The sequence below is a fragment of the Strongylocentrotus purpuratus genome, unplaced genomic scaffold (assembly GCF_000002235.5).
Source record: "Strongylocentrotus purpuratus isolate Spur 01 unplaced genomic scaffold, Spur_5.0 spur5_scaffold_2, whole genome shotgun sequence".
NCBI classification, from domain to species: Eukaryota; Metazoa; Echinodermata; class Echinoidea; order Camarodonta; family Strongylocentrotidae; genus Strongylocentrotus; species Strongylocentrotus purpuratus.
The window spans coordinates 40,597,670-40,625,063 of NW_022145605.1; the positions used below are offsets into that span (position 1 = coordinate 40,597,670).

General features: G+C 37.0%; 1 protein-coding gene across 1 annotated transcript; it reads left to right on the forward strand.

The window, feature by feature from the left end:
* The first annotated feature begins 1,778 nt into the window (after positions 1-1,778).
* LOC100894111 (WD repeat and SOCS box-containing protein 1) lies at positions 1,779-27,394 on the forward strand. Its single transcript, XM_003727611.3, has 8 exons — positions 1,779-2,282; positions 7,645-7,834; positions 8,956-9,218; positions 12,892-13,121; positions 14,199-14,371; positions 19,465-19,578; positions 20,363-20,473; positions 21,691-27,394. The coding sequence occupies exons 1-8, from the start codon at positions 2,246-2,248 to the stop codon at positions 21,881-21,883; spliced, it is 1,311 nt and encodes a 436-aa protein (XP_003727659.1). The 5' UTR covers positions 1,779-2,245; the 3' UTR covers positions 21,884-27,394.

Below are 27,394 nucleotides of genomic sequence, written 5' to 3' on the forward strand. Positions count from 1 at the left end.
ATCATCATCACCAACATATCGTCAATTAACATCGTCATCATCATCAACATTAAAATCGTCATTAACATCGTCATTAACATCATCATCATCACCAACATCTACATCATTAACATCGTCATCATCATCAACATTAACACCGTCATTAACATCATCATCATCATCTTCATCATCATCTACATCATTAACATCGTCATCATCATTAAACATCATCATCATCATCATTAACATCATCATCATCATCATTAACATCATCATCATCATCATCATCATAATCATCATCAACATTAACACCGTCAATAACATCGTCATTGACATCATCATCATCATTAACATCGTCATTATCATCATCATCATCATCATCATAATCATTAACATCGTCATTATCATCATCATCATCATCAGCATCGTCATTTAACATCGTCATTATCATCATCATCATCATCAACATTAACATCGTCATTAACATCGTCATTAACATCGTCATTAACATCATCATCATCATCATCATCATCATTAACATCGTCATTATCATCATCATCATCATCAACATTAACATCGTCATTAACATCGTCATTAACATCATCATCATCATCATCATCATCATCATTAATAAAAGGGATTATTTTTTTTCAATACAAATGAACATTTATTTTTCTTCCAAACAATACAATTTATAAGTAGGAACATAAATATAATTAAAGAACTTGTATTACAAGGAAGAAGGCGCGAAACCCGAAAAGCATAGCTTGTAGTGGGTACGCCCGAATACATAAATACAATTATACATTATGAATGGGAGAAAAGGAAGACTGCAGAAAGGGATAGGCAAAGAGGAGAGGAGTATAGAGAGCTTGGAGAAAGAGAAAAGAAGAGAGGAAAAGAAGAGGACTGCAACATAGTATCAATGGAGTGTATGGCATGCATATACAACATAATGGCAAGATATAGGTGAAGAGTATATAGTGTTGAAATATTTGACTGCATATATACATATATAATTATGTTAGGCAGTAAGCACATGTTTAAAGGGTAGGCTTACGTATCATGTAAAACAAAAAATTAAAGGCTGTTTGTAAGTACGACATGTTCATTAAAGTCCACTCCAAATATAACTACCACTTTCAATAGAAGCAGAAAAATCAATTCACAAACCTATAAAACAGAGTTTGAGCAATATCGGCTAAACTATTTAGGCCTACTATTAAGAAAGTTCACTCCAAATATACTTTCAATATAGAATCAGAAAAATCAATTCACAAACCAATAAAACGGAGTTTGAGCAATATCAGCTAACCTATTAAGAAAGATTTTTTTAATGAAATGGAAAACTTTGTAAATCACAAGACAAATTGGCAACTCATTCGTGAGTCTGGTACGTCATTGCCTCACTGCCCCGTGCACTGACCTCTACTACCGCTAATTATTGTTTTCTTTATGTTGATAATAATTTCCAACTTTCCCCCGAAAAAAGTTATAACACAAGCATCCAACTTATATTGATAGTTTTGGTGTTTTGGTTTCCACAAAGAATAACAGGATATTTGAATGTTGAAATGTCTTAGTACGAAACATTTTTATAAGAGGACTGTTAGCATACACTACAAAATATAAAACCAAAAATGGGAATAGTCTGTATCTGTTGCATCAGCCGCAGAAGCTTTTGCTCTTTGTTGACATTTGCATGCACCATGTCTAGTACAGTAGGTCCATGGTTCCACATACGTAACTGGAAAATACGAGTTTAGTGTACAACGTCGCCGCGCATGCGCATCGTGCAAATACTACGTACTACACAAATATGCATGCATATAGTACGCGAAACGTGCGATTGTGTTCGATAAAAGTCGGCATATTTTGCTGTCCTGTTGATCAATTCAGAATATACAGCGGAATTTTCGACGTGGTGGTAACATTTGATTCAAGTTGATTTAGTGCCCTATTGTTGGGCCTTCTCTTTTGCCATTTGTTTTCTTCCTGGCCCATCGTTGATCTAGATCTATCGAAATTCGAAACAACCGACCAACAACAACAACACATCGCTGAGGCTGCGTGGACGTGGACAGCGAGGACATGCACCTGCATTTTGTGCATGCCAACCGCTTAACCGTTTGATCTGAGACTGAGCTGAGCTGATCTGAGCTGAGGCAGTGCACTGGCTTGTCATTTTGTTGCATTTTGCCATTTAGCCGGTAATTTTGCTTGATTTAATTCGCGTGAGGATTCAAGATTCCCGTCTGATATTGGAATGGGTACTTTCCAGAACACTTCTTTGGAAGATATTGGTAAGTTAGCCCGTATTCCGTAAGTTGTTGCATTTATTTTTAATTTCTTGAGAATTTATTTCTTTTGAAATTTGAGATGAAGAAAAGAGTAGGATTCTAATTTCTAGGCAATGCTAGCTTGGACTCTAGGAGTAGGGATGGTTTTGATTAACCTACCTGTAGTGTAGGCCTAATGCCGAATTACAGAGCTTGATCCCATCCTTTGCAACGGATGGGATTGTGATCGAGCTCTAAATTCTGGTCTAGGACTAGGTCTAGATCTAACTTTATAGTCCTTAAATAAAACAGTGTTAAAACTGGCAATGAATGGATTGGACATCAGAAAAAAAACATTGTCTGTTTATGGAGGATTATTATTATTAATATCTTTTGATGGAGAAGAAGGAGAAGAAGCATGAAGAAAAGGAAAAGAAAGGGGGAGGAGAAGAGGACGGAATGGGAGAAGAAGAAAAAAGAGGAAGGAGGAGGAATGAAAATAATAGTGAGTGGCAAGACTAAGACTAAGAGGAGGTGTTGTTTACTGCACATGTATCCATCTTGAATGTTCTACGCACTTGAGAATATTTACGCAAGGTCAGGAAGAACATTGTGATACTGTAGTCTAAATAATGATCTACATGTAAACTACGGTACATTACTTGTCCCAGAATTTTGAAATGACATAAAACTTTCAAAATATTGACCTGCATTCACAAAGTGTGATGAAGCGCAAAGTTTGTTTAAATGCGCAGAGTTTATTCCAGTTGCAATTAATTCAACCTGCCCTGACACACTGTCAGACACAACCCATTGACACCAAAGAGAGAAAAAAGAGAAAGAAAGAAATTAATATTAAAAAGAAAGGCGTTGGTGATAATCCATGTAGTTAGTTCTTGACTGATTGCCATTACAACAAAAACAACAACAATGGATGTGGGTAGTACGTGTACATGTGACTCGACATTCCGTGTTATCAAGAGTATAACTGAAGTATTTTAAGGTTCATTTACATGTAGAGACTAGCCTAGTAGAAAGGTATTGCTGATTTGGCCATGTACATATGAGAGTATAGCGGTGTACATTTTGGAGGGGAGGGGTATATATAAAACTCTAATGTGATATGATGATAGATATGAACCCTTTCCAATCTGGTCTGTAATTATAAGTCAATATAAAATTTAGATACAGACAGTGTACAGTACTCTACAAGTACATGTTCTTTGTGAGTTTGTATATTTACAGATGATGAGTTTCCTTTTCCATACGTACATACGTATACATGTATGTACATGTATCTGTACAAACAAATTTCAATATTTCTTCATTAAAAATAAAAGGTTTAATTAAAAATATACTGTACATTGTACCAGGGATCCCAAGTCCCTGATTGTACACTGTTCAAGTAGACCCCTACATGTACACACATACACAATTTACATGTATATTATGCCATATAGTAAATGCTTAAACCAAGTATTTCTTTGCTGTAAATACAATTGTCAATGCATGTGAAAGTAAGTGACCGAGTGAGTGTGTGTACATGACTGTACACTGTACCTTAGCTTCGTAGAGGATTGTTCCCTTTGGAAAGACTCCATTCTTCCGTCAATGGAATGAGTATTGTAGAAAAGGAGGTGGGAGCAAATACTCTTCACCCATTGGTTGATTTTTAAGGTGTGTGTGTGCTGTGTTATCTAATCTGGTTTCTCCATTGATGTACATGTAATATGGTAGTCTTCAATTTCAGACCCTGGTTCTGGCCGATTGGCTTGGAACATAGGTATGCATGTGAAATCACACAGGAGATTGGAGAATGAAGTAGATAATAGATATAATGTCCATTTCATTCCATTGCTTCTGATAATGCCAAGATTGTACCATATTCATGTAAAGTACATGTACATGTACAGTATTGCTTGTAATAAAGTAGACACATTAGGCCAAATAAAACAAAAAACATGTTTAGCGTCCTGTTTTTTGAAAAATAGGAAGGAGAAAGCCCTTATTTTTCTTTTTTTTCTTTTTTTTTTCTTTCAAAATGGCCGCTCAAAATGGCCGCTCTGACAGTTGGGCTATTTTTCAAGATGGCCGCCGGCATTTTTTTTTTTTTTTTTTAAATCAGAAATAGATCCATTTTAGCAGTGTTTTTCTTCTTTTTTTTTCTTTAAAAAAAAAAAGTGTGTGAGACTATCTTCTTTATTTAAAGCTATAGGCAGTGTTATTATTGATTTGCACATATTGAAGGGTACATGTACAGGTACCAGTATTTCAAGTATTTGTTGCAGTACCATTGCGCTACATGTATTTTTCCTTGCATACACTTTCACACACTTTACATTGTATTTTGTAGGCCTACATGTATCTCCATTAAAGGCAAGCAGCATTTTATTTTCTTCTCGCAAGTATTAAACCAAGACTGCTCATGCTATCTCATGTTCATGCTAGGTGTATGTGTTTTTTGTTTTTTGTTTTTTTTTTGTTTTGTAGCCAATCATTGGTTAATTTCAGGATCTTCAGGGAAGAAAGACTCTGGACAACCAGATGAAGAAAAAAAAACCTTTATCAAAATTTGTAGTCATGTTATGTACAGTATATGTACAATATAAACACAGATAATTATGGCTGGTACAGTGTACAGTATATAACCTACTGTATATAATACTGTGTACCGGTATTGCACACTTGGTCAACGGACGTGCAGGCCAGCATGTTTCCAATGGCTTGATTTTAGTTGAGTGTGCAGAAGCACTCAGACACAGGATGACCTACATGTATAAGCAGTTTCAGATTACAGTGTAAAGTCAGTCTGTACAAGCTGATTGGTTCACATGGCCTCTAAATGATAAATGATAAGAAACCCATACATGTCTGTAACTAGTGCAAACCTAACTTTGTTTGACTGGACTTTAGGGCTGTAGCCTCCAATAGACCAGCAGGGCGTTGCATAAAACTTACCGTTGATGGTAACTTTGCCATCAATGGTACATGTAACTACCATGGAAACCTTGATTTTGATTGGCTGTTGAGCCCTGTTACCATGGTAGTTGCCATTGATGGCAAAGTTACCAATGGTAAGTTTTATGCAACGGGCCCCAGTTCACAAATTTATTCAAAATGTTATACACCTGTACATTTATGATAGTGATGACCTAAAAACTTTGCATAAGATTGTCCAACAATGCAACATACCTGTAGCATCAACTGAGATGTATTAAGTTATCACACTAGTATACAACAACTTAAACAATTATTATACTTGGATACATGGGGCGGTATTCTGAACCCTGTGTTATCTCTAATATTGTTGTATCTTTGAAGATAAGATAAAGTTGGTATTCTGAACATTGTTGTAACTTTTGTGTTATCTTTTGTTGTATCTTTTCTCTCATCTTATTGGCCGCGCCTGCGCTCATACTTTGGTGCGCTTGTAATTGTGCGTATTATTAATAAAGTGGCATTTAATTCTCATTTGCATATGCGCACGGGAGATAATATGTCGAGATAATTGGTATTCTGAAAGTTGTTGTATCTTTTATCTTATCTTATCTCGCATGGTATTTACAACAATATTTACAACAGGTAGGGGTTGTTGTATCTTTCGTGGTGATATAATGGCGGCAATATTTTTTGCCCAGAACCAACTTCGTGCCAATAGACGAGTTAGAAGAAGATTGTGTGTTGACCGGAAACATCACAGATGAGAACTTTCTAAGATATTACATGCTAGGATAGGACTATTTTAATGCTCTCATCTTAACCAATATAGTGATAGCGTGATTTGTCTTCATGATCCACATTCAACAGCGCATAATGATGACGCGCGCAATAAGTGCTCAAATAACTAATTACGCCCAAGATTAGTATGCGCTAGGCGCATCTTCAGATATGGCATAAAGTATTCCTATTGGTTGATCTACTTATCATGCTTATATAAAACAGATTTTGATTGGTAGGGTCCATAAAAATGGGCGTGTCATCAATGGTCAAAGATAAGATAGAGGCGGTCCTTCAAGAGATAACACAGGGATAAAACAATGTTCAGAATACCAACTTACAACAATATTAGCGCTGTGTTATCTCTGGAAGATACAACAAAAGATAACACAAAACTTACAACAATGTTCAGAATACCACCCATGGTGTAGATCAGGCCTTCTCAACTGGCGGCGCGCGCGCCACTCGTGGCGCTTGCGGTTAGTCAGAGTGGCGCGCGGCTGTTCCAAAAAAATAATTAAAAAATAAATAAAAAATTTTAAATAAAATTTAAGAAAGAAAAAAAATCAAAAAATTATATTTTAAAATAAAAAAAACTCAGCAAAATCAAAAAGTCGCAGTCTAAGTTGAGCCCAAAATGTAAGCAAGCCATTTTGTTTGTTTGATTTTCACTTCATTTTGACATTTTCCGTGTTTATTGCACCAAAATAACTACATGTAAATTAACTTCCAGTGTAGATTTTAGCCAGGAACTGTACTAATTATTTCACATCAATATGAAATTATGATTGATGTTTTATGGAACAAAAAGGTGTTAAAATGCCACATCTGGGCCTTAAAAAAGTCCTAAAATCCACTAGCTTCCGGGGGCGTCGCCCCTGGACCCCACCCGGTATCGGCTCGGTCGCTACGCTCCCTCGCAACACAGTCACCAAACATACAGGTTGGCACTTCAACCTCAATAAATTTTTATTTTGGCGCTTCTAATAAACTAGTTGAGAAGGCCTGGTGTAGATAAATATGTCGCATTAAATTATTTACTGTTTCTTTCATAAATTGCAGTCGCTTACAGTTCAATCACTATTGTCTTTATACATACATTGTACATGTACATACTGTAACATGCAGCTTTAGAGCTATTTTATTTGAGGAAGGAGGCTGCTAGCTAGAAAATCAGAGACATTCTAAACAAATCAGTGTCCTTTTTATCCCACAAAGAATAACTTGATATTTGAAGGTTGAAACTTTTTAGTACGAAAGACGTTATATTTTATTAAGGTAAATGGACAGGAAGAAAAATGTAGATCTCCTCCAATCCTTAGGACTGACAGGAATAGCAGGAGATATGGTTATGTGGTTAAAAGAGAGGAAAGCTTTGGCTTCAGAAAGCAATGAACCTCCAGGTTGCCTGTTCAAAACCCCCCTGGCAGACCTTGTAAGACCCGGAAGGAGACGCAAGAAAAGGACATACATGTACTGTACAAGCATGTGGCCTCATCGAAGCGGATGCTAAAGACTGGAAGGCTTGGAGAGGGCCATAAGGAAAATGAAACATTTGATTCATCCCCATGGCATGGGAAAGATGGATGCTACATGTACATGTATATAATTGATGATAAAGACACCAGGAATAACCATGTTATTTGCTTGCTCTCTTTTGTACATGCAGCCAAGGCCTCTGTGATCACTGAGCTTGAGATCCCGGTCCAGCAGCGTGAAGTCCTACCTTCGTTCCATACCACTAGGTCCGCTCCAGAGACGTGGTCCGTAGCCTTCGCACCCGATCAATCCTACTTTGCCTGGTCTTGCGGCAATCGTATCGTCAAACTCATTCCATGGGACAAAGAAAAGCAGAACATGTGAGTAGGAAGTTTTGACAGTACTCATGTTGATATTTATGTTTTTGAGAGGGATAATAGAAACTGAAACTAACCATAGAGGCTTCTTTTGATAATCTCTTGTTTTTACATACACCATTTGTACAATTTTGTACATTAAAGGTACTATGTCCCTTTTGCAGCCAACCTCAAATGCTGTAGAACTTTGCAGGAATTATGAATATGTCATGTATGTCCTATCTGTGAAATTTAAACATTAGCAGTGTCCTCATATTCAAATTATGCAAGGAAAACCGTTTGCTTGCTAGACTTCACTGTCAGACACTATTGAGTGACTGACTGGCCTTTTTTCTTCTTTGGTAATAACATACATGAAAAGAGTTGTAAAGGGTACATGAGTATTTGTCTACATCAATAACCCACTTCTTGTGATGGCCAAGATTAAACTGATTGAAACTTTGCGCAGCATAAGACGTATGACCATTCGGTACAATAGTCTGAAAATCAAGACTATTGCTTTTGGGCTCTATAGCCCTAAAGTCGATTTGACAACTAATAGTCGTTATTTCCCCACTTGAAGGCATTTTCAAGCCCCACCTTTTTTAGGGAAGTTCTAAATTAGTATTATCTTTCAAATGCATTTGGAATTTAACTTTTTCATTTTTTTGGCCTGCAAATGGGACATAGTCCCTTTAAAGTGAAGTACTTAAAAATATCTGTGAGTGTACATGTATTTAAGAGAGTGAAACAAGTTTCAAGAGCTGAATACAATTGTCATCAGATGGAAATTGTTTTCTCCTTGTTGTCTCATATTATGTTATTAGTACGAGGCTTCTTGTACATCTTGAATTATATAACACTAATTCGGCATTCTTTTTTAAAATTTCCGATACTAAAACTAGATCAGTTCCCTATTGACATGCAAATATAGAGCAACTGTAGCAAAGCTTCTTTAATACAGATATACAGGTGTACATTACCATGCACTGTTTTTTTAGATCCCAATCTTCAAATTGAGATTGCCTCTTACTTCCTTCATAACTATGCACACAACTGTATCTGTGAAACACTACCTATGCATTAGATCATTCTGTTGCTTCAAAAGTCTATCCAACCAATTGCATGTACTTTCTCTTCTTCAGCTATAACGACCGAGACAACGACCAGAATAACAACGCCGATGATCCTACAGTGAACAATGCCACCAGCCGAAGGAACATCATCACTATACCATGTAAAGACCTGGTCAGGTCGCTAACGTTTGGTACCTCTGTACCTGATAAGAAGTCCCAGCGATGCAGTGTTTCATACCGTCTGTTCGGCTTCCCGGAGGTGCTGAACAATGCCGTCATATTGGCCATCGGGCTCAAGAACGGCAAGATCAAGACCTACAACGTCAACAGCGGTAGGTCACACTGCTGTCTCTCAGAAGAAGAATTTTGTATAAAATCAATATTAAGCCCCTCTGCACTAGTTTGACCAGGAGGGATCAGACCTCCTTGCAAGGTCCCTGGCAGTTGGTCTCATCAAATCAGCTCTCAATTAAAGATAAATTCCAGTTCTGGTAAAAAAAAAAAAATAATAATTCTCACAGAATCAAACAAAACTTACACTGAGGCCCAAATTCACAAAGGAGGTTTGTCGACGAACCTTGGTTTGCGTACGTCATATGACGCGTTTTACGCGTTTTTTACAAACCTGGTTTGTAAAGAACAAAAGGAGGTTTGAGCTCAAACCTTGGTCTGAGCTCAAACCTTGCTTTGTGAATTCGGGCCTATACATGTACAAGATTACAAATAAATGACATGTGCCAAACAATTTTGGAAGAAAATGTATAATGGCTGAGTAATGGCATAGAAATATTAGGAAATCAAGGTGTGTGTTGGCCCATATATATAGCTTTATGTGTACAGTGCTTGTTACTTTACCAAGACTCGGCCAAATTTATTATGATTTTGATGACTCCAGAACCTTGCAGTGCACACCAATACTTACATGCTACATGATCAACTGTTTCTGATCCATTCCACACCTTTTCTTTCACAATGCAATCGCATTACCAGAACTGGAGTTTATCTTTAACATCAGTAAAAGGGCATGAAAACGTTTTCCTTTAAAGTTTACAAGGCAACATCCCCCCTTTTATTTAGCTATTATGCTGAATCTGTACTAATTTGTTCACATTTCTGTTAAAATGACTCTATACAGGGAACTGAAAAGGAGTTTTATTAAATCTACTTTCAAGATACATGTATTTTAGAATGTACATGTACATGTACATGTACAGCTGTGCATTTACATAAATGTCAGTGCGATGATACCAGCATGAATTGATCAGTCAACCACACCCTTGTCCTATTTACATGTATATCTACTGTACATATACATGTAAATATCTCATGGTTACTGGTATTTAATTTCCCTAGGGTAGTCAGTGTTGTTGAATTGTGCAATCTGGGCTTAATTGGCAAGTTGTCCTTCTATAATTATTATATTTTTTTAATGCAAGAAATTATATGATATGGTTAAATTACAAGAGGAGATTAATGCTATTGCTACATGAAATAAGATTTCTGGAGCAGACAAAGGTACATGTTTGACTATGAAGAGGATAAAATGATCAGCAATGGGGAGATGTATTATGATGTAACAAATATCAGGCATCCTTATGTGCCTCACGTTGTTAATACACATGCTCATGTAGTTAAAATAAATGCTTGTCTGATGAGCTCACTGCATGCATAGGTGCCAATCGACCTTGAATTGTATGGTATTCCAATTCCAGACACAGCATAGATTATTTAGCAATTAAGCTAGTAACATGTACATTAATATGCACAGTGTACTGTACCGTTACATCAGGGATCTCCTGGTTACATATATGAAGTCAGTAAATAGGTCAGCTGCTGCAGTCCAGTGAACATAAACTGGTGACTTGCAAAAAACTGCTAATCATTAACAAATCACAATAATAGGGAGGCAAGATTAAAAAGGTATACAGCATATTGATACAAGCATAATAAACATTCCACAAATTTAGTAGCTGTGAAACATCAGACCAACAATGACAAATTGCAATCTGTGCATCGTACAACCCTGCTTTCAATGATGGCAGGGCTGTGAATAGTTCATATAAATGAAATAGAGTACCGAAGTGCGCACGTCACATTCGCTCGTCGTCCAGGTTACTCCATGCTTCTAAACCAAATCATTCAAGCAATGAGCTGGAGCAGGGCGAATTCAGTGTTTGGGGCTGCCGGGCTGGTGTGATCACAATATTATTGTTTAGCTCAAAATTGTTTCGAACCAGCATCCTTGACAACTTGGCTAGTATGACGTCACACTTCGGTACTTTATAGACCTTGATTTCTTCCAAATCTAAGAATTAGCTAAATTCCCTCAATCCCTCAGGTGGTGAGATTGTATTTTCATTATTTTGAGGATATACATGTAGATCTAGAGTGACGAGACTGTTTAATGAATTCGTTATGCACACAAGCTTAACATGACACTATGAACATGACTGACAAAGAAAGCGTACAAAATATACAGTTCCGCAGGTAGACAAAGGAACATCCCTTCACTGCTATTATGTAAAAATGTGTAGAACAGGTGTCACATGCATATTCACTTTTTACATAATAGCAGTGAAGGGATGTTCCTTTGTCTACCTGAGGAACTGTATATTTTGTCTGCTTTCTTTGTCAGCCATTTTCATAGTGTGAGCAAACAGTGAAGAATAACGAGGTCTTTAGGAAGTGCCTTTGTGCCTGGTACATTGTTAAACATGGACATATTTACACTGTTAGCGTTTAATTACTCATTCAAACCAATTCCTTTGAATTACCTGTATGAAAATAGAAGTTTGTACAGACATAAACATACAAATTTTTGTTTTTACAGGTGTGTTCTGTACTTCAACTGATAGGGTGGTTGTCTCATACAGTACATTACATTAGGCAGTGTTACAAGACAATTTGCTCTTTCTTCAAACTCCCTGGATGTTATTATGAAGAACACAATTTGTATAGGCTGGAGTGCTGGACAAAAGAAATAAAAAAGAATTAACAAAGATTTTGTGATTGTGTTATTGTGACAATACACAATTACACATTGTTTGGTGCCCTTAGAGTGAAATCACACAAACATCGGAAATGGCAATCTTCCAAACTATGAGATTATTTTAGAAAAAAAATCACCTGTTTCCCTGAGATAAGAAATATTGAGGCATGCCCGTTTTCAGGATATTGCCTATTGCCACCTAATTTTGACTCTGATGTGTTTAATGCTTTTTGGACTCTGTATTTTGCACAACATTTTTGGAGCACCAATACAATACCGGTATATGTACATTGTAAGTGGCCCTAATGAGTTTTCAGGGTATGTACCCTAATAGTATGTAAGTTGAGTAAAGCTGATTTGAACGTTGAGAATGTTATTAGTCAGGGCTTCACACTAACTTCTTGTTTACTTTAAAGGGGGGAGGGGGACCAGATTAAGGTACTGATGGGTATCTTAAAGGGATTGGGTATCTTTAATTGTCTCAGATTCTAAACAAGATCCTGGATTTAGCTCATGCAGCAATCATTATAAACCTTTAGGTCAGTCAGGAATCCCATGACTTTCACAAGCCGATTTGCCTCTCTGATTATCAAGATATTTATGATTGGAATTCAGAATTTCAAAAACTGTTTGCCCTAACTGTTTTTATAACACTAAGGTCTATTGGGGGAAATGAGTATGGTAAAACCGGTCACTCAAATATTTTTACTTTTTGGAGGCACTTCATGATCATTTTTAAGGGCTTCAATATTACACCTTATCACAGACACTGATAATACGCAGGGTCGTGCATCTCAGAATGTAAAACTGGAAAAATTGTTAAACAATGCCTTTAAGATATGTTGGCCCCTGTCTAAACTGGAATTTTTGTTGGTCTGGGAGTATGAACCAGACCCTTGTACATGTTTGTTTTATGATGGAAGAGAAGCCATTATTTATTGTACAGAAGGTCCACAGCTCTGGATTGCCTTGCTGTCATTCCGATATTCACGCTCACTTTTCCTTAAACCTTTCAGGGGAACATGTGCTCCTGGTAGACCACAAGAGCGTTGTCCGGGACATCAAGTTCAACCCTGACGGCAGCCTGTTCCTGGTGTCTGCAAGCCATGACAGCACCCTCAAGGTCTGGGACATGAAGGACGATGGCAACATGGTGGTGACCCTCAAGGGACATCCCAAGGCTGTCTACGGCTGCGCTATCTCCCCTGATAGCTCCATGCTGGCTTCCGTAGGCGAACAGAGATCGGTAAGTGCATGGTGAAATGAAATGAAATGAAATGCAATGGGATTTTGAGGAGGTGTCATAGTCCAGTGGATATATCATCAGACTATGGACAACAGGGTGAGCTGTTGAAATCTCATGGCACTTACATCCTTTCTCACCCAGATGAATAATAATAATGGTGGCTTCTTATATAGCGCACATGTCCGTCACATTGTGATGCTCCTGGCGCTGCCCCGATTACTACCCTGGCTTTAGCAAGGCAGCCACTGCGGTGCTCTAGCATTTCAAGGACTTAATTTCTGCCAAGTACCAATTTACATCACCTGGGTTGAGTGTGGCAAATGTTGATCAATGTCTTGCCAAAGGACATTAGTGCCGTGGCTGGACTCTAACCGCGGACCTTAAGATCGACAGTCAGGTGACATATCCACTCGACCATGACACCTCTACGAGGAGATGTCATAGTCTAGTGGATACATTGTAAGTCATAGGACTATGGACAACATGGTGAGCTGTTGAAATCTCTGTCGTGGCATTTTAATTTTTTCTCACCCAGATGATAGAAATGGGTATCTGAAAAGAGGAAATTTCTTGAATGCCTAAGCGCGCCTTATCAAGGGTAGACCGACTGAAGCAAGGATACTGGTAGTATTCAGCCCTTTGCATCCTCTGGAATGAGCACATAAAAGCAATTATTATCATTGCTTAACACTTTACCTCTGTTATACTGGTAAACATGTCAATTTGAGGTGCAGAAGTGGAAAAAACAGTGTGTGTTGCTTCAAATTTAATATTTAAAATAATTCCCTATATAAAGAGAGTATTTTATTGTGCCTACTTGTACACTTTTCTGGCTTCTACAAAAATCTACAACAACACTAACAAAATTACAAACTAAAAAGAAATTAAAAAACTTTCCTTTCATCAACCCTGAGTAAATAATTACTAAAACAAGACTTACATCTTTCACACAAAGGTGTCAAGCTATGCATATCTTTTAACCCTTTCTGAATTTCATCGTAAGCTAGTCAAGTTTGAGTGTTGAATCTTCAGGGCTTAACTGAATCAAATCCACTTCATCTTCTCATCTGTGTTCAGGTGATTGTGTGGGACTTCACTCGGTACAAGCTTCTGAGAAAGCTGCAGGGCCACCACAACATGGTGACATCCTGTGAGTTCTCTGCAGATGGAGCTGTTCTAGCAACCGCATCCTATGACACCAGGGTCATCCTGTGGGACCCCTATACAGGACATCTTCTCAGTCAGTTCAGGTAGGTTCAGGCAGGCGCGGATCCAGGATTTGTTAGGGGAGGGGGCCCAACATTCTTCATTTTTGTTTGCTCCCGAAAATTTGAAAATCGCGCCGGCCAAAAAGTCGCTCAGTGGGGGGGGGGGGGGGGCACTTTTTTTTTTTTGGTCCTCGAAAAATTTCAATTTGCACCCCCCCCCCCCCCTTGAGCGCCGGGGGGGGGGGGGGGGGGCCCAACCCCCCAAAAAGGTAAAAATCACGTGATTTTACATGATTTTTTTCTCAAGGGGGGTGGCCCGGGCCCCCCCCCCCCCCCTGGATCCGCCACTGGGTTCAGGCCTGATAATTACCTGATTTATATCGGTTTCAAGATTTTTTTTTTTTTCTCCAATTTTTTTTTCCTTGTTTTTTCCCCTTCTTTTTTATCTGATTTTTTTTCTTTTGTTTCTTCTCCCCGATTTTATCCTGATTTTCCTGATTTTTCCCTGATTTTTTCTATTTCCTATTTTTTCTTAATGTTACTCAAAGGGGGAGAATGTTATAAGCTGCCATTCCCCCACCCCCCCCCCCCCAATCCTCTTCTTTTTTTTTTACTCAAAGGGGCGTGGTTGAGGGGGGGAAAAACAAAACAATTTTTAATTTTTTTTTTACTGAGCGCTCTCACCCCTGGATAGGTTTGATGGGAGTAAACGAGTTTCAATGCATTGCAGTATAATAAGCAAGGAATGTGCCATTGTGGCCATAGTATCCTGTGACTACTGGGTCATTATGAAGAATCTTTATACAGGATATCCTTTGATTCAGTTAAAAGATAAACTTTAGTACTGGTAATGCAATTGCATTGTGAAAGAAAAGGTGTAGAAAGGATCAGAAACAGTTGATCATGTAACATGTAAGTATTGGTGTGCACTGCAAGGTTCTGGAGTCATCAAAATCTCAATAAATTTGACCGAGTCTTGGTAAAGTAACAAGCACTGTACACAGAAAGCGTCGGGGCTAGTACTACCTTGATTTCCTTGTCTTTGTATGCTCATTACTCAGCCAGTATACATTTTCTTCCAAAATTGTTTGGCACATGTCATTTATTTGTAATCTTGAACATTCAGTGTAAGTTTCGTTTGATTCTGTGAGAATTAATTTTCTTTTTTTTACCAGAACTGGAGTTTATCTTTAAGTAGGTTTGATAGGCATGTCATACAACTGTAGGGATCAGGTTTACCATCTTGACCATAGTTTCCTTTGAAGCTAGGGACATCCTATTTGACCCTTATACAAGAAATCTCATTAATCAGTTCAGGTAGGTTTGATGGGAGGAAACGAGTTTCAATGGATTGCAGGAGTCATGTACATGTATATGTCACCCTAAGGGACCTTAACATAGAAGAGCCTCTTGAACAGTTCATGATAGTGGCATAGTAGACAGGAATGTGCCATTGTGGCCATAGTATCCTGTGACTACTAGGTCATTACGTAGAACCCTTATTCAGGTCAGGTAGGTTTGATAGGCATGTCGTACAACTGTAGGGATTTGGTTTACCATCTTGGTCATAGTTTCCTTTGACGCTAAGGACATCCTATTGGACCCTTATACAGGAAATCTCATTAGTCAGTTCAAGTAGGTTTGGTGAGATGAAACACATTTCAATGGATTGCAGGGGTCATGTATAGGTCACACGAAGGGACCTTAACATTGTTAACAGTTCATGATGGGGGTATTATAAGGAAGGAATATGCCATCATGGCCATAGTAATCTGTGACTACTAGGTCATTAAGTACACGTAGGACCCTTATACAGGAATCTTCTCAGTTATGTTTGATATGCATCTCGCAGGGATTGGGTTTACTATCCAGGGACCTGTTTCACAAAGCCTTTTTTCAATGACGAATGACAAAAATCAGTGACAAATCTGCTGATAACCATTCCCCCCCCCCCCCCCCCCCCCCCCCCCCCGTATCCTCTTTAAAAAAAATTTAGTGCTCACTATCACCCCTGGTAGTTCCTGTTCGTAACATTTCTTAGAACCCTGATTCATACAGGGAGGTCGCATGTAAGCCACGTGCTGTTCAGACCATCTGTTGGATAAACCATGCAATGCCTTGCGAGTAACACTTCCTTTATTTACTCAAGTCAGGAAGTGAAACATTTCCTATTCTGACTAGATTTCTCATTTTTCCCGTTCATGGATGGTTCGAAAACCAGATCCTGATCGTAAAATTGATATTTGGTGGAAAGAATGTTCTGATTGACAATGTGCAAGATGTAATCACTCATCGATTTTTTTTCTTTGAAATTGTGATGTGATACACAATGTAATAAATATTCAAATGAGCATTTCTCTCTCATGGTGGCCTCCCCATAGACATTTATTTGTGCATTCCAGTTAATGAAGATAACAATACAGTACATGAAGATCTTTTGTTCATTCAATTAGTACAGGTGTATGCCTGGGAGGGGTAAGGTGTTGAAGATCTTGATATGCTTCAAAGTTCAAACCCTCTGAATCTCACTTCTGTAAAAAAAAAAAATGTGATAGAGAGTATTCAGGGTTAGCTAGCTACATGTACCTACATATAAAGCCAACAGTTATATTTGGAATTTTGTGCTGTTCCATGTGCAAGATCACTGCAGGTTTTTTGTTAAGGTCAGTGATATTGACATATCACTTGTTATCAACAGGTTCTGTTTAATCAAGATTTTTGCCTCTGATTAGCGGTAGGGAACAAGTTAAAAACTGGATAATAATGCATGTGATCTTGGCTTTTCCAAGGCATTTTGCTGGTTTTGAAATTGCACTGAAATGCTCATGGGAAGGATGCCTGCTTTCTAAATGCTTGCACATCTATAACCAAGATTAGTGAAGAAAAATAAGGTTCTTTGTGGATCGATTATTGAAGTTTAGGCAGTTGGAACTAGGCATAAAAAGGGAATGTTCCATGTGTTAAAAGGGTACCTGGTAGGATGCGACCATCATTGTTGGTCAAACAGTTTTTGAGCGTCAAGTAACGCCCAGCTGGAATGCTCCCCAGGGTGTGGAGATTGTGCACACGATGTGTGCGGGCAAGTATTGAAACCAATGACCGGGGTTATATTATATCTGTAAAGCGCTTACATTTGTACTATTAAAGCGCTTTATAAAAGCGGAATATTATTATTTAGATTTGACACCATATTTTAAATAAATGAGCTTGATATAATGATAAGCCATTATTTACTGCATATAGTCAGAATGGTATTACATGTATCACATAAAAATGAACAAAGATCTATTTAACACCTTTCAGCCATCGACAGACCCTTTAATGTCACTGTGTGTGTAATGATAGCAAATTCACACATGTGTTGAAGTCTCACAGTTTCCTTGTTCTAAATAAACAGTCTCAGTTCAGCAGCAAGAAGCAGCCTGCACAATCAACAGTCTACCAGAACATTGATATTAGCTTTCCACTTCACAATCATCTTCTAGCTTTCCAAATGCCGTCTTGGTTTTGTTTAGATGGAAAACATTGTATCTTGTCAGGAAACGATTCTAGTAAAAGTCTTGGCAAGTGCTGCATTAATGGAATTCATAAATTGTCACTGCAATGAGAATATACTATGGCCAAAGTTCATTGTCAGTTTTATAGGGGGGGGGGGGGGGGGAGGGACAAATGTCTGGCAACAATGTTGGATGATTTTCATTTTTGACTCGCTGTTAGGAGATAACTATTGACCTCCTGAATGAAAATTTTAACCAAAGTCCACAAAACAGGTTTGACCTGCATTGGAAGGCTGTAGAAAGACATACTGTACATGTTCATGTACCGGTACTTTGAAATCTGAGTAAGCTAATGATGTGATGAATGTTCAGATCAATAAATCTATGGAGTTAGAATCAGCCAATCAGAGAAAGGCCTCATAGTTTTTTCAGCTGTCATGCAATTGTAGTACATGTACATGTACAATGTACATGTAGTACTGTTTGCCCTATTTTAACTTTACTATTTTGATACTCTATTTTAAAAGTCTACCAAGTATACAATGCCAAGGTGCTATTTGCTCTGATACCATTTATGAATCTTTGTCGGCTTTTATGAGATTGTAAATGTACGTGTGAAGCAGGTAACTCAAAGGAAGCCGGTACGAGCCGGTGGAGAGATAGATAAGGGATTGTAGGTACCTAGGGAGTCATCTACATTGTACCTCAAGGGAAACTACAAAGAGCAATGGCCTGTAATCTTATTCCTCTCAAAGTGCTATCCTGTTTTTTTCTTCACAAGAAAGCTCAGAAAGAGCTGAAAAAAGATTTTCAGTACGGAGGCAGGGAGGCAACCCTTACAAAAAAACAAAAACAAAAATCAGTTCTGATATGGTTAATTTAAGAATGCAAGTGTTGTGCAGTATCTTAACACCGTAGTCAGTGAACCGCTCGGACCTCCTGTCCTTTTACTCTTTGAACTGCCCTTGGACTATTAATGTACATGTAACAGTATAAGTAGGGGATCTTTGGTGATGAAATTTAAGTGCACTAAATTTGGGCATACCGGTAACCATTTTAAAATCCACAATAATTTTGCGTACAGCAGATACATGATACCGCAAGGTGGTACACTGTGCAGTAAGGTTGATGCAATAAAATGGCTGCATGTACATGTATTCACTTTCTCAGACTTTGAGCCTCCATGTGTTATAATGGCCATTACAAAGTTTGAGGATTTTCAGGAAGGCTTCCATGATCCATCAAAGTCTAATGACAATTTCCAACATTAACAGTGCAAGAAAAGTATATATTCAACCATAAACCATCTAAAAATACATGTAACTGCAGCAGCAAAGGAAAACAAGTTTTCCTTCTAAAATTTGTTCTTCTAAGTAAATGAAGGTAACAAAAGAAGCTATGTGCGACAAGCCGACAAAAGCCCTTAAGTGTACTAATTAATCTATTTGCTTACGTGAGATGTATTACCTTTTGTTTTTTGTTTGTTGTTGTTATCATCATTATCTATGTGTTTATTGATAATAATAATAATATTAAAACCGTTACTTATAAAGCGCTTACCACCAAAGTCTCTTATCACTATTACTATTATTGAATTAATGATCAAACGTGTTACTGGTATATCTTTAATTTTTGCAGTCATGTGTTTCCAGTCCTGAGTCCAATGTTTGCTGGAGGCTCCAACGGTCACTACGTGAGGGATATCTCTTTCTCTCCTACGGGATTGCACTTTGCTACAGTCTGTGATGATAGGTAAGTCATTCAATCGCACCGACTCAGCCCCTTTCAGACCTCATAAAACCATCACAATAAAAACATTTTATGTGTTAACAAAGGTCATATGGGGGTTAAATATGCTTGCAACAAAGTCCCTTTCCTTTTGCCTACTCGTGTTATCTACATGTTACAATCTACAGACTTGCGGCATGGACTATGCTCACAATTTATTTCTATTCCCCGCCCCCCTCTTCCTCCTCCCCCCACTCTCCTTTTTATTTTATTTGTATAATTAGAAAAAATATGTTTTACAAGACTTGCTGATTGACGTTAGAATTTCTAACACAACCCCCCCCCCCCCCCCTGTTTTGTGCCCATAAACATCTACTCACGCCCCTTCTCCCAAGTAACTCATTTCTTTGTTCAAGATGTCATCTTTAAGAAGATCATTCATTACACATGAAGGAAACCTTGTAAAAGCACAAAACTTTCTTTACTGGTACAACACATGCTCCTGCAACTAGTGAATATTCTACACAAGTCTAATTTCCTTACTTCAATCTGTGGCCCAGCACTAACTCTAACATACTGTAATCCTACCCAACAAAATTGAACAGCAAATTAAACCCTCAAACTTTACATACATGTATTTGACAAAATATTTGCCCTGAGCAATTATAGCCACAGTAAATGTTCGATAATCCGGAGCTACAAACCCTTGAGCTGTTACTCATGAAATATCATTTAGTAGTTTTCCCATCAAGGAAATCCCTTCACAGCATTAAATCATTTTTGTTTTCATTTGTTTGTATTTTTACAGTGTGCTACGAGTGTGGTCTATATCGAACAACATGAAACCGATCTTAGTGTCTTCAGTTCAAGAGCCATTAAGCTGTGCATTTAATCATGACGGCACCGTCTTAGCAGCTGGGTGAGTAAGAGACAGAGATGGTAGCATTATGGTTCATGTAACTTGTCTATAGAGTGGTGAAGTGTGATGTCATCAAAAATCTATTTTGGGAATTTCTCAATTTTTTTCTTCATTTTCCGAAAGAGCATAAAAAATAATGTCCAATTGTCGAAATCCAATTGAATATGTTAAGTATGGGCTGAGATATGGTCATTTGAATAAATAGATTTCCTATACCAGTAGGAACTCAGTATCATATTGCTCTGGTTCATAACATTACGAGCCAGAGGAATATAAGTAACACTGAGCTCCTATAGGAAATCTATTTATTCAGATGGTCATATCTCAGCCCGTACTTAACATATCCTATTGGTTTTTGACATTTGGACATTATTTTTTATGCTCTTTCAGAAAATGAAGAAAACAATGAAGAAATTCCAAAAATAGATTTTTATGATGTCACAGTTTCGGTACTCTATAAAGACCACCCAAGGGAGACAAGAAAAGTGGTCTTTATAGGCAGGTGGTCTTTGTAGACAGGTGTCTATAGTACATGTACATGTTTCAATGAGAAACCATTTCAAGGGAAACAAAAATGTGGTCTTTGTAGACAGGTGGTCACTAAGGTTTGATGGTAACGTCAGAATTGGGCACATGTTTTGTATCTAGTTTGAAAACAGGAAGAAGAAAGAATGATAGGATTCAGTGACTCTCCGCATGTACGAAAACATCAATGTTTGTATTAAACAGCTGCTATGAGCACTTACCTTATGGGATGCTAAGATTACCCTACCATATACTACATGTAGGTACAAGCAATATTTTAGTAAAAAAATATTGACTGCTTTGTGGGGCATGGTTAAAACTATAGCCCAAAGTGATCTTGAATCTGTACTGTGATGGGAAAAGAAGTAGAGGGGCATACTAGTAGTGTATATAATATATACTGAATGGGGTAGCAGTAAAGACAGTAAAAAAAGTTAAAACTGCCTTGTCAAAAAAGTTAACTCTGAGAATGAAGGTTTTATGAAGGAAGCTCTGTACCGTGTATCATGGGGTGTTGGAAAAACAGTAGATTATTGTCATGTGTAAGGACACAGCAAGCATTTGAACTCTGTACCCTTTGCTGTAAAGTCAAGGGATTGAATTCCTATACTATGGTCCTGTCTTGGTCATAAAAGATACCAAAGTGGAAAATTGATCAAGCTTTCTTTTGTCTCCTTCTCTTCTCGATACAGTACAAGGTCTGGATCCGTTCAGTTTGTAGCCGTCCACCAGGAACTGCAGACCCTCAAACATCTCTGTCGCATGACCCTACGACGCTGCTATCCTAACTGGAATGAATTAGAAGCGCCCAACATCCCCATCGTGCTCGATAGATACATTGGTTACAGGGACGTTCCTATTGATGTATTCTCTGAGGATCATTGATGGTTGGAAGGACAGGCTGCAACCTAAGGACATTTCAAGAAGGTTGTGGAGATCTTATACTAATGGATCCAAAGACTAAAACTAATCTTGCAACTTATGCGGTCTACCTGCACTCAAAGAGGAATAGATTAACAAAGCCATAACATCTGAAGGAAGGTGGTTTAACTTTGGTATGTGGTGTGAGGATTGGTAGATTGGATAAAGTTCTAGAGAGGTTTCAAGGAAGACAACTGACAATAGCAAGGACCACACTAACTGAACACAGGGTACCGGTATGATCTTGTGGCTTATAAGATGTAACACACAGGATGTACTTGCCTAACAGGTACTTGTTTATGCCAAGCACAACAAGCTACTCATCACTTCATCATTGGTTAAAGAATGATTTCTGTCTACCTTGTAGGCATTTTGGTTCAGGTAGTTAATGACCTTGATTAATCTAGAAACTAGGTAATTTAAAGCCATTTTAATGTAATTAAATGTGGACATTAAAAAATGTAACAAGTTTTCTGTGAAGCCTGAACATCATTAGAGTTAAACGACATCTATCCTTTTCTTTCCTTTCATGTGAGAGTGGGGAAGATTTGATTCTGTACAACTTGTATGCCATTCAGTCTTAAATCTCTGTGTTTGTGACAGTGTGCCACAAAATGATATTCAAGAGCTCTGTATTCCTCAGACGGTTATAGGTGCAAGTCTCCTTAGATGGTTAAGGGTGCAAGTCAGTGTGGACTCAACGTTGTTACTGATGTCTAAAACTTCCTTCTACATTACTACTGCATGATCCAGATTAATTGGCCATTGACGGTTAGCCTCAAAGGTGTCAGCCATTAATCATTGTCAAAAACCACAAGCCATTATTTGTATGCAACATACTCTTCCAAGCCATTAATGTTTATCTGTACATAAGTGTATGTATTCTACTCTTGCAATATAATTGTATCTTTATTTTGTCAGTATGACCAGATAGGAACCCTATGAAGCAATTGCTTTATCTGAAGTGCTTCTTAAGAATGTGTCTTTGATATGTTTCTTCTGTCAGTATCAAGTTCTTGCATGTTTGGCAACGATGAAAGGCTACCCCTGAAGGGACATACCTTGATAAAAGGTATTGTCAAGCAATGTCATAAATAGATCTACTATCATGTGTGCTACATTGAATAGTTTTGTGCAAACTGCAAAGTGCTCTAATGTCACCTTACAGTCATTGTCAATCTGCTTTACTATATAATACTGTTATTACAGCAAGGCGATACTGTGGAATGGTGTAAACATTTGTTTTATTGATTTAAAATGAAACTGATGTAAGGTACAAAGACATGCCTCAAACAGAGGGGCATGAGTATGTGTATTCGTGGAATACCTGGATTTCAGTATGATAGCTGAAATCTAGATTATTAATCCTTTTCCCAAGCCAGATGCACATGTCTGGAACTCCAGTTTAGTCATCGTTTACCACTGAATAGCTTAAGCAATCTTATCAATTAACCAACTGAGAAGATTAAGAGAGGCACTATCGAATATCTGCTTCAACAGTGATATTGTATCGTAGAGGTCAATAATTTTGTTTTCATGTCCAAAGATAATGTCCATGTATGTCCACTCCATTGAACTTTGCAATGTCTATCTTCATGGAGAAGGAACAAAATAAGGACAAGTGCAAGAGCCTTTGTGAGAGAATATTTTTAATTAGCATCATGAAACTTTCTGATTTGTGCAATGGACCTTGTGGCAGATGAGTCTTGTGCTAATTTTGCCAAACAAGTTAACTCCACTGGTGCCGCCTAATGAATCAATTAGCAAGGCGCTCTTAGATTATGAGTACAAGTCAATTAGATAAATCGTCTGTTTGGAGCCAGAAGGGCATTAACTCATATACTTAAAACAGCATTATCGCCCTTCTGGCTCTCAACAGTCTAACTAAACTTGTCATAGATGTGAGGTTATCATCGTCGAATCAAAGTTACTTATCTTGGTCTTGCAATTGTCTTTGTTCTATTCCAATATTCATTTCTCCTATTATGTGTTGCTTCATGCTGTAATATGTATTTATGTACATATAATTATATGTAAATATGTAAATATTTGTATCATGTATATGAGGAGACTCACCTATGACCTAATAGGTCACTAAAATTTTCTTTAGCCAAATTACGCAAGACAATAACCAGGTGGTTATCAAGTCTGACACCGCTCTTCAGATTTATCTATATTTATCTATATTTTTACCTAATTATACCATTTTGGTCTTTGAAAGAAAAGAAAATTGATCTAGACCTTTAAAAATACCTGTAATTCCCTGGCCAAAATATGTAGGCAAGTACTGTAGTATTATTTTTGCGGGTATTTGTTTTGTTTGTTTTTTTTATTTTTTTGTTTTGTTATTTGTTTGCTTTGGGTTTATTTTAATGTCTGAAATTAAGCTGTTTCCTACACATGAGTTGAAGCAACATATCCATATGTATAACCTTTATCTTATTTGACATTTCAGTCCCTAATATAGTTGTAATTGAGCATTGTGTGCTACTGTAAGGGTCGCTCATTAAACCAGAACATGACCGGTATGTCACTCTAAGTTGAATTCTCCATGTACATGTATCATAACAGTTATAAAGATGTTGATACCATATTTATTTATCCTAAGATCAGTGTGCAATTGCACCTGTACTGCTTAGATGTTTCCCATTACCAAGAAAAATTAACATTTTTGAGCAAGTCCGACTTGTCATTATGATGGTGGTAGTTAATTCTCTCTTTCTCTTTCTCTCTCTCTCTATTTCTCTCTCTCTTTCTTTCTTGGAGTTATATATATTAAAATAATGTATAACACATTGTATGGCATGATATAGAAATATAAAATGTGCTTTGTAGTACCATTATCAAATATGTCCTTTTCCGCTATATATTCAGTGTTCCTTCTGTAAGTATTATTTTACTAGGCCATATATTTATTTGTTTGAATTCCTTTTGTTTTGTAGCCTAAGAATAAGAAGGGGAAAAGTCAAAAGTGATAAAGAAATGTAAAAGAGTAGCTGGCATGGGCGGATAACATATTTTGTTGAGAATTTGCTTTATTTTGAGACGTGTCATTGGAAACGAAACGGAATTGGAATGGCAACAAAAGTGGTTTTCGTGTTGAAAAGTTTAGTTTACAGTGTAGCTTTTGGAACAGTCTTGGTGTAGCATAGTTAATAAGTTGTACTTGCATTTGGAAATACATGTAGTAGAAGTTGTCTAAAATTATTTAAGAGAGCTGTTAATGTATTATGTGATATCAATTGGTGGATTTTTTTCTTTCTTCTTCTTCTCCTCCATTAGTATATACATGGCATGTATGATATAACTGTGATGCTATTTGAAAGGGCTTTTATTCCTTTATTCCTGGGACCTTTTTCACTGCAGGACCTATTTCATTTGAACTTGTGTAAATGACAGTATTTTCTTGCATGTAAGCTGGCCCAAATCAATTTTGGTTCTTCCTCTCAAAGTATATGAATGTGGATAGTTAAAGCTTATCTGCCGTAGTTTACAGAAGGGATTAAACCGCCCTGCAAGGTCACTGGACAGGTGGTTATCTCATCAACTCAGCTCTCAGTTAACATAAGAAAAAGAGGATCATGGGGACCAATGGTCACCGATTAGGCATTGTTTGTTATATAGAGGGCGCAAGTAGCTACAAGTAGTGCAGTGGGTCTTTAAACTAAGCAGTGCAAACAATGTGTGTATGACACAAAAGTAAAAAGGAACTAGAAAGTTAATTTAAACAAATATATATTTATTGAGCTGTGAAAAAATGTGAGCTCTGTATGCTATATTTTTTCTAAAGAAAACATATTAATGAAATTCCAGGAATCATGTTCAATTAAATCCACCTTGCATATGACTTGGTTTTAAGACTTCTAACACTTGCATATTATGTAAGAATTCAGCGTTGCTGTACAGTAAACTAATTTACATGGTTTGTGTGAATTACAATCCTTTTATTCTTGTCTTAATGAAACCTTTCGATATGGATTGCAAAATTTAGAAGAAAAAAAATTGAAATGAATCATTTAAGTTGGGACATACATGTAGTTAAGAAAATTCATGAATGTTGAAATTGAGATTTATTAACTGCAACATATTATGGCTTCAAAAATGTAAAATAGTTCATTGCTATAATTGTATTTTTCTTCTTATGTTCATTTGGTTTTATTTTTATTCCATTTTTTAAGTCAATATTCATAGAAATATACTTCAAATGGCTGACTTCAGTTGAAATCACTATGTTTATTTATCTGTAATAATTTCAGGGCTTCTTTTTCATTCTTACTTCTGAAGTGCCTTTTTATAATTTATTCGCTACTTATCTCAGCCTTCATCTTGTTTCCATATATAATTCTAGCCCATTTGTGAGATGGAAGAAAATCATAATTTTAAGTCTTTATAGCTAATTATTGGTTACTGACATGTGATGTTATAATTATGATTATGTTATCCCAAGGATTATTCTTTTGAAAATAGTGTTTTTTAGTTTTGAAGTCTGTATTTATGTTGTTATATATTAGTTATGTAGTGTGATATGTTATAAGTTATATCCCTAGTCATATCAAATGCATATACCACTATCTGTGTTTACATCTACCTGTTTTATTCTCATGTATAACATACATATTCTTTTATTTAATTAAAGTATTCTTGGGCCTAGCCTGTTATGTGTTGAACAAAAAGACTTTGTGAAAGAAAATATGAAAAAAGTAAAAACAACCTGAAGAAAGGGCTTTAAATGTTGTGTGGCCTTACATCTTTTTTTCTCAAATGTGCTCACATTTGGTACAAAAAACCACTTAGAAAATTCATTTTAATGAGTGGTATTGTCTTTCTAAACCAATTTTGTAAACGAGTTTTAAATATCACTCGCAGTTTGAGATCTTAAAGTTATGATCAATCTCCCTTGTCAATATGATGCTTTATTCAGTGATCATATCATAGAGTGATTTTTCTTTTCCCTCGAAAAATTATTGCTATTTCTTTAGAAATGCATGACAGTTTCCATTTTACCCTCCCATTTATCTGCCCCCCCCCCCCCCCCTCTTAGCGTTCTCATTTTCTTCTTAATTATTTTCATCCTTTCAGTATTTATTTAATTTTATGAAGATTATTTTTAACCATCAACCTTATGCTATAGCTGAAAGGTATCATGAGTATTATTTTTTTTTTTTTTTTGCTGTTGTATGAAACGTGGTCTTCCACATGTCTTGATAAATTTCAGTACATTTTTTTTCTTCTAATTATCAATGACGAGGAATAATTTTTCGAGATCCTGTTTGTTTTGCTTTGGGTTTAGGAAACGTGTGGTATTCCAGCTATTTGACACGAGTGCATTATGTAATGTTCAATTCATCTATATGTACCAATGCAGCGTTTATTCATAGTCATCTTTTCAATTCGGGTACTATTCACAAGGGTGTATATATATATACTGTATAATATGATGTACATGCAAAATAAAATATAACATTGAAAAATATA

Excerpts from the sequence above, each read along its gene's own strand:
- LOC100894111 (XM_003727611.3), top strand. The coding sequence starts at position 2,246 with ATGGGTACTTTCCAGAACACTTCTTTGGAAGATATTG. Across the intron at positions 19,579-20,362 it reads GCTACAGTCTGTGATGATAG|TGTGCTACGAGTGTGGTCTA; the intron begins GTAAGTCATTCA and ends GTATTTTTACAG. Across the intron at positions 20,474-21,690 it reads GGCACCGTCTTAGCAGCTGG|TACAAGGTCTGGATCCGTTC; the intron begins GTGAGTAAGAGA and ends TTCTCGATACAG.